This window comes from Galendromus occidentalis, unplaced genomic scaffold, assembly GCF_000255335.2.
Source record: "Galendromus occidentalis unplaced genomic scaffold, Mocc_1.1 scf7180000076870, whole genome shotgun sequence".
NCBI classification, from domain to species: domain Eukaryota; kingdom Metazoa; phylum Arthropoda; class Arachnida; order Mesostigmata; family Phytoseiidae; genus Galendromus; species Galendromus occidentalis.
The window spans coordinates 879445-886932 of NW_003804859.1; the positions used below are offsets into that span (position 1 = coordinate 879445).

Sequence of the window (7488 nt, forward strand, 5' to 3'; positions counted from 1 at the left end):
AACATCAACGATCAAGGAAACTTGTGACTAGAACAGACCCGCGATGTTATTTTTGCGGAGAGAACGAGGAAAGGAAGGATGTTAATTGACGTCGTCCAGTCTGTGGGTGACATCGCTAGAATCTCCCCCTGCTCTGTCCGCGGGACTCGGGGTCTCCCGATTCATACGTTTTCCCGGATAACCTCAACGGAGAAAATTCCGAAATTACCGGAACAAACACCGTATTCATATCCATGATATGTTGCATCGGTGGTGTCATTGTTCCCTCGTTCGTACGATTATCCACGATCCACCCTGGGGGGCTGTGGCAGGTTGGCTGACTCTGAATGCTGCTCCCACTGCCGCGTTTGCCGTTTCCACGAGGATGTTGGATTAATTTCCTCAGCTGTTCGTAACCGTCAGAATGGTGTTACGATGGGACAGGTCCGAAGAGGGTTTGGAGATAAATGACAGTGAGACCACCGGGTGATTACCGCCAGCACAAAGGCCGGCGGGGAACAGCTTCTCGTCTTGGGAGTCGGGCAATGGATGATGATCCCGCTCCTTCTGATCATGATAATACCACAATGAACATGATGGAGCCGCATCGAGCTCTCCTAGGACCTTCCCGACAAGATCGCTGAACGTATAGAATGGTTTCCTATTAAAACTGAGTAAGTGACTTAATCTTTGAGCGAATTCAAACATCGGAGGGATTCACGTAATATTAAAAGAAAACCGAGAGAAGAGCTCGTCAAAGCTCGGGGCAGAAATTTGGTGCTCGCCGGTCACATCCCTGAAACACTTACCGACATCCTCAACTGAGGACCAACCGGACTGGAGTATTCTTCTCTTATCCATACGTATCGCGTTCTAGGATCGGTTCCGATCTCATCGAGGTCGGATGGAGGTGTGCGTTCACTCAGGGTAGAGGAATTTCGGAAGAACGGGATCCGGGAAAAAACTCCGCTGAACCCATGAGAGCTCTCGAATTTAGGGAATCCATACGCTTTCGTCTTCTTGAATATCAAAACTATGGGAGGGCTCAGCTTCGTCTGCTGCGATGTGACGTCTTCCAACGGAGATGCGGAGCATTCTACGGGAAGCAGCACTAACGGGGAAAATGTTCAATTTCAGTCAAGACGAGCGAATCGGGCGGCCGGCCCCACCGGGCTGAGGGGCGCGATGAATGCAAGCGAAGGAAACGAATCGGTCGAAACAAAAAGCTGGAGCACGCGACTGGGGGCGAAGCCGTGATGATCGCCCCCTCGAGTCGTCGCCAGCTGGATAAGAAGCTAAGTGCACCTACGTCTTCTGGGTGCCGCCGTGGCACGCCACCATGAATCTCGACGCTGAAAATCGCGTCGTGCTCAACGTAGGAGGAATACGCCACGAGACGTACAAGGCCACCTTGAAGAAAATCCCGGCCACACGTCTCTCGAGGCTGACGGAAGCGCTCGCCAACTACGATCCCATACTGAACGAGTACTTCTTCGATCGACATCCAGGCGTATTCGCTCAAATTCTAAATTACTACCGAACGGGCAAGCTGCACTATCCGACCGATGTGTGCGGGCCGCTGTTCGAAGAGGAACTCGAGTTCTGGGGGCTCGACGCCAATCAGGTCGAGCCCTGCTGTTGGATGACGTACACCCAGCACAGAGACGCCCAAGAAACATTGGCCGTACTCGATAGACTAGACCTCGATACAGACAAACCGAGCGACGAGGAAATTGCTCGAAAATTCGGCTTCGAAGAGGACTACTACGCCGGACGTATTACGTGGTGGCAGAAAACCAAACCGAAAATGTGGTCCCTGTTCGACGAGCCGTACTCGTCGACGGGGGCGAAGGTGATCGGAGTTATGTCTGTGTTTTTCATCTGCATCTCGATTCTATCTTTCTGTCTGAAAACGCACCCCAACATGAGAGTTCCCGTCATCAAGAATATCACGGTGCGGACGTCGAACAAAGAGACGGCCTGGACTCTCGATAAGCAACAAACGAATCCCCACGAAGCGTTCTTCTACATAGAGGTAGTTTGCAATGCGTGGTTTACGATAGAGATTCTCTCACGTTTCATAGCTTCGCCGTCGAAGCTAGTTTTCGTGCGCGGTGCCGTCAACATCATCGATTTCACGGCCACGCTATCGTTCTACATAGATCTGGCTCTGCAGCGGTTCGCCTCACATCTCGAGAACGCCGATATTCTCGAGTTTTTCTCTATAATCCGTATAATGCGACTGTTCAAATTGACGCGGCATTCCGCCGGTCTGAAAATCCTCATCCAGACGTTCAAAGCGAGTGCCGGAGAGCTCATACTTCTGGTATTCTTCCTTGTGCTGGGTATTGTGATATTTGCCTCACTTGTCTACTACGCGGAGAGAATTCAAACGAATCCCAACAATGATTTCAATAGCATCCCACTGGGCCTGTGGTGGGCTCTAGTGACGATGACCACGGTGGGCTATGGCGACATGGCCCCGAAAACATACGCCGGTATGTTCGTGGGCGCACTCTGTGCCTTGGCTGGAGTGTTGACGATTGCGCTTCCAGTACCTGTTATAGTGTCCAATTTCGCTATGTTCTACTCCCATACGCAAGCGAGGGCGAAACTGCCTAAAAAGCGGCGTCGCGTGCTGCCCGTCGAAGTACCCCGAGGGCCTAATCGCAGGGGCGGGACTCATGACGTCAAAGGAGCCTCGATAGGCAACAAGTTTGGTAAGTCACTATCGCTCCCGATCCTTCCACCTACACCCTTCAATTCTCCAAATTGATTTTGGAAATTCCCTCGCATCAGCGGGGTGTCTGACCAGCGGCGGACTGATACGATCCAACGATACTATCGCTTCCGATAAATAGCGTTGGATTTATCTCAGTCGGTCCGGTGTCGTTTCGAAAGTAAAATAAAATCGAATCCCTGTCGCCGTCATGAGTTTCTTTTTCGTTCCAGGACAACAAGGTACAGAAGAGACTCAGCCTCCTCGACCGCCTCTGAAGCCTCGGGGTGAGTTGCTAAGACTCTGATTCGTAAATCTTCGAAATGAAAAACTGCACCAATACAAACTCGAAGGTGAAAATCTTTCAAACGTAATCACGTACTAAGACCGCCATCCCTTGGCAATCCGATACCGGGCCCATCCGGTGCGGTCTGCTCGAGAATTCCGCAACGTCGACAGAGACGAAGTCTTGATTGTCCAGAATTACTCCCGAATCGATTCCGTTCGAATTATTCCTGGATTTCGACATCGAGTTTCCTTACTCGAGAAGAGCTTCCGAGCCTCAGAAGGCAGCAGGACTCGCTCCCGCTCCCGTTCCGGACTCCAAAGTCACTTCAGTCATCGCCTCGGGGCAATTTCTTTCATCTAGGATGGAAAACTCCGGGACTGAGATATTTATGCTTGGTTCCGAGGAAGGAGACTGCGTAACGTGAAGGTCCGGAGTTGTTCAGCCGAAGACGAACGAAAACTCCCTGTACGGTTTCGATTGTCGTTCGTCTACGTCTATGGCATCGAAACCGATCTTTGGTCCGGAGATCGCGCGCGAAAATTCTCATCTTCGCTTCTTGCCCGTTTTTGCTCCTCGCTTCTGACCGTCAGACAGAGGAAGCGACAGCGCGACTGACCGACATCGCTCTTCATTCCAGCTCCTGTTCTGCAAGAGGAATATATACCCATGCTTTCGATTAACCACGCAGAGGGTTTGAATCCTAAACCTCGACGGCCCAGCGACCAAAAACCCGGCTCGAGCTGCGTCACCAGTGCGGGTCCGCAACGTGAGTCCATTTCCAAACAATCCATCAGACGGGGCAGCCGACAAGCCGATGGAGTTTTTCCCTCTCGCTCTTGTCGTCGGAACACGAAATCAGAATGATATCCAAACGGAGGGGCCTGCTCGAGGTTTGCTGACAACGTTTGACAATTTTCAGCATCGACGAGCGCCGCCGCATCAGGTACCATCGCTCCACCGACGACGAGTCCCACTACGCCGGGACCCAGCACGTCAAAAGGCTCTCCCGATTTGTTCCCACTTCAGTTAGCGGCCTAAACGAAGGTTCCGTCCTCTTCTGTACCGCTTTTACTGCTGCCGCTGTTGCTGCTCCTTTTCATGGCTGCTATTACTCCTGTTCGGAGCCGAGGGGGAACCCTGGAGAAAATCAACTTTCATTTCGCCAGTATGTACAGCGATGTTTTGAGAGGAAGCAGACGAACCCCATCGTCGGCGGCTCCTTGGTGCATTTTTAGCTTCAAATCGAACAATCCTCATCAAGAAAAAAGAGCTTCCCGCGGCGATAGACGGAACACCAGGGACACCACATGGAAATCAACGGAGAGGGAATCAGAGCACCGAATTTCCGGAACTCGAATCGAGGAGATCTTCCCCCATCAGACAGCGATATGGCTCCAAAAACGTCAAGTGTTCCCGATGGAGTTCAGCGGGAGCGTTCTCATGTGTTCATATTGCAACATTTTACTTCAAACAGCGGTTCGCCATGATCGCAGTTGATTGCCGCTTCGAGAGGTGGCAATTTCGCGTTGTAAGCCGTTTTGTACATGATAGTCGGCCTGGTGATACCGAATTGTGTGAGAGCCATGCGACTGCGTTTCGTGTGAATGCGTAATTGATGGGAATTAACTTAAAACGACGACGGTTGCGTCCCACCGCCTCAAGCCAGTATTTAGCGAAACTCTCCAAACTAGGAGCGAATGTCGACTCGTGAGGCTGATATAATGTATCAAGGTCCAAAAGTGAAGAATTTTCCAGAGAGAACTCTGACCAGAGTCGGAACAGAACAACTGCTCCGAGTTTACCCGATGAGATAAAGGGCGAGAATCAGACGTTTAACGATATGATGATGGCGTCCAATGACAGAGCTCAACCAGAGGGGGGATTTTCAGCAGGATTCGATGATCTTCATGAGAAACACAGACTCGCATCACAACGTCTTCTTGGGAGACAACGTCAGATCTCGAGAAATTTTGGCTGAATACGGTACTCTGGGTCTGAGACTCGGAGCATCTCCACAAATCTTAGAGACGACTGACGTGATTCTCCCTCTCGAGGAGACGAGAAAGGAGATACCGAACGCGAAAGCTGATGACCGATGAGGAGTTTGAGAAAAAGTTTCTCAGATAAGCTGATAGAATTACTTCCCGGCAGGGGGGGTAATCGAAGGCACAAGCCACGCCTTGAGTGCAGGAGCTACAAACAGAGCATGGAGTGGTGGAAATGAAGTATTTTGCCTAGCTTTGACGTTTTAGTCATACTTACGACAAGTAATAGATAGAGCCGTGTTGACGAGGAAAAGGGGGAAATACAAATAAATTAGGAAAAATTATCGCCGTGATCGACGGCCACCGAGTCGAAAAGTTTCGTCACGACCGGTCACAGCCTGCCACGCTGCATCGCTGGCCAACATCGCGCCCATATAGCCTCGATTCGAATTTTTTCAAAATCGAGTCGAATATCGGTCGGCTCCCGCATTGAACGGGAGTACCTCCGTGATGCATGACCACGAACAGGAATGATTTTTTCGCTAGAGTCCCTTCTCTTATGAATGGCAGATCGTTTAATCGTACGATTCAATGCGAATGCGATTCCGTGCGATGCTTTCTCGAAATCTAATGATTCTTCTGCTCCGGATTCGCTATCTGGGTGACAAATTGTCTGGAGAATTTTTCAAGAGATACCACTCACTCTGATTTTCATTGTTTAGGTTGTCTTCGAATTGACCCTAGTCGGAGCTGCGACCGTCTCCGGAATCCCCGAAAGGCGCGAGTCGATCGCTTCTAGGGAATTCGGAGAGCGCATCGGCTTCTAGGAAACCCCTGTACATAAGGTGAAGGAAGGTTTTTTTTCTAAAGTTCATTGTGCGAGCGAGCGTGCGAAAGGACAGCGTGAGCAGAACAAATTCAGAGGAACAAAGCGAAGCAAAGATTCCAGCATCTGATCTCCCAGAGAAGTCGCTGCGAGCAACATATCATGCGCCGTCTTGCGTTTTTTTCTGTCGGTACGGAAGGCTCACTGAGTAGGTGAAAAAGACGATGGCGACGTCAGGAGCGAGCGATGACGATGACGAGAGAACGAACGTAGGGTCGACCACGGATTTCCGGGAGAAAACCCTACGGATACTGAAGCTACCCTACGTGGGACCAATCGACAAAATCGAGTCATAGGAAGAAACCTTTAGAGAGGAGGGATCAAAACGATGGCGAGGAAGTTAGGAGCAACATGGCCATTTCTTAACGAATCTACCTACTGTTTAAAGGCAACTATTATTGAGAATACAAAGCAATACGATTGCTGCGTGAGTAGGTGATACGGGGGTGCGACGCTCGATCCGTCTCCAAAAATCCTCTCAATCTCGCACGGAACCCAGCACGACACGCATATGTACGTAGATTGATCTTACTCCTGGAGAAGTCGCCTCGGTCTCTCGAAATGAGAGCTTCGACGGGGATCCCAAATTCTAGCCAAACGCATTTTTCCGCCTTCACCCCCTCGGTCATCTTCAACATTATTTCTGATCTACTCAAGATCGAATCCTGGTTCTCATTCTTCCTTCCGAATAGACGCTGTTCGTCTCGGAACTCGCTCCAAATGCCCGAATCGGGTTCGATCATCATTGATCTAAGGTTCAGCTACGGACACTTCCAAAGAGAGGAGGCGCTATGTGCGAGTTTTGAGATGACGGTACCTTGGCGTGTGGAGTCACGCAGCTGTTTCTCGGCCGTGGGCGATCGGTCTATATTCTTCTCATCGGTTTGTAATTGCATGATTCTTGTTCAATAATCATTGTTGAATGTTGAAAGGCTAAAGAAGCGGGCGTGCGCAAGACTGGGAGATGCAGTGAGGAATGTGAAAGTAACCTTGCGTTCGTGTGCAGCATCGACATCATGGCGATTCAGCTACAAGACGGCAGCAAACATTTTCCAGGCTAGAATTCTTTATCTATAGAGTATCACCGCTACTATTTTCACTTCTACCTAGCGAAAAATCAGTCGTGCGTGCAGAACGGCTGAGCGAGAGAAATCTCTAGAAAGTTCGTTATCCGACTCAATTACGTCCCTGTTACCGTTAAGGGGCATCTATAAGTAGGTGAAGCTCTGTTTGAGTGTCTATCTGACGAGCGACAATACGAGAAATGAGAGATATTTTGTTCTTCTTTCCTACACCTTTTGCTTCTGCAGAGCTCGGAGGTCCAACCTCCCCCATTTCCTGTATATAATGGTTATATCATCAAAAAACTACAACCACACACCGCATGGAGACAGAGAGATGAAACAGATGTTCAAACGAGGGTGATGATCACTTGCTAATGACAGGACTGATTGAGTGGAGAGAGAAAGATTTCGAACTTGAAACGTAAACTTTGTGGATACACTCGCGAGAGACGGACAGGCAGAAGAGGATAAATAATGAAAATTATGAGACTGGATAAACCTAATGTAATAATCGAATTTGAATCGATAAATAAATTATTATCTCATGGTCTTGAACATGTCGATTG

At 49.6% G+C, this 7488-nt stretch overlaps 1 protein-coding gene across 1 annotated transcript; it reads left to right on the plus strand.

Moving 5' to 3' along the window:
- Positions 1 to 1312: 1312 nt before the first annotated feature.
- Positions 1313 to 4025, plus strand: LOC100904402 (Shaker cognate w). Its single transcript, XM_018638298.1, has 4 exons — positions 1313 to 2699; positions 2932 to 2985; positions 3625 to 3753; positions 3907 to 4025. Exons 1-4 carry the CDS (start codon positions 1319 to 1321, stop codon positions 4023 to 4025), a joined length of 1683 nt encoding a protein of 560 aa, XP_018493814.1. The 5' UTR covers positions 1313 to 1318.
- The last annotated feature ends 3463 nt before the right edge of the window (positions 4026 to 7488 follow it).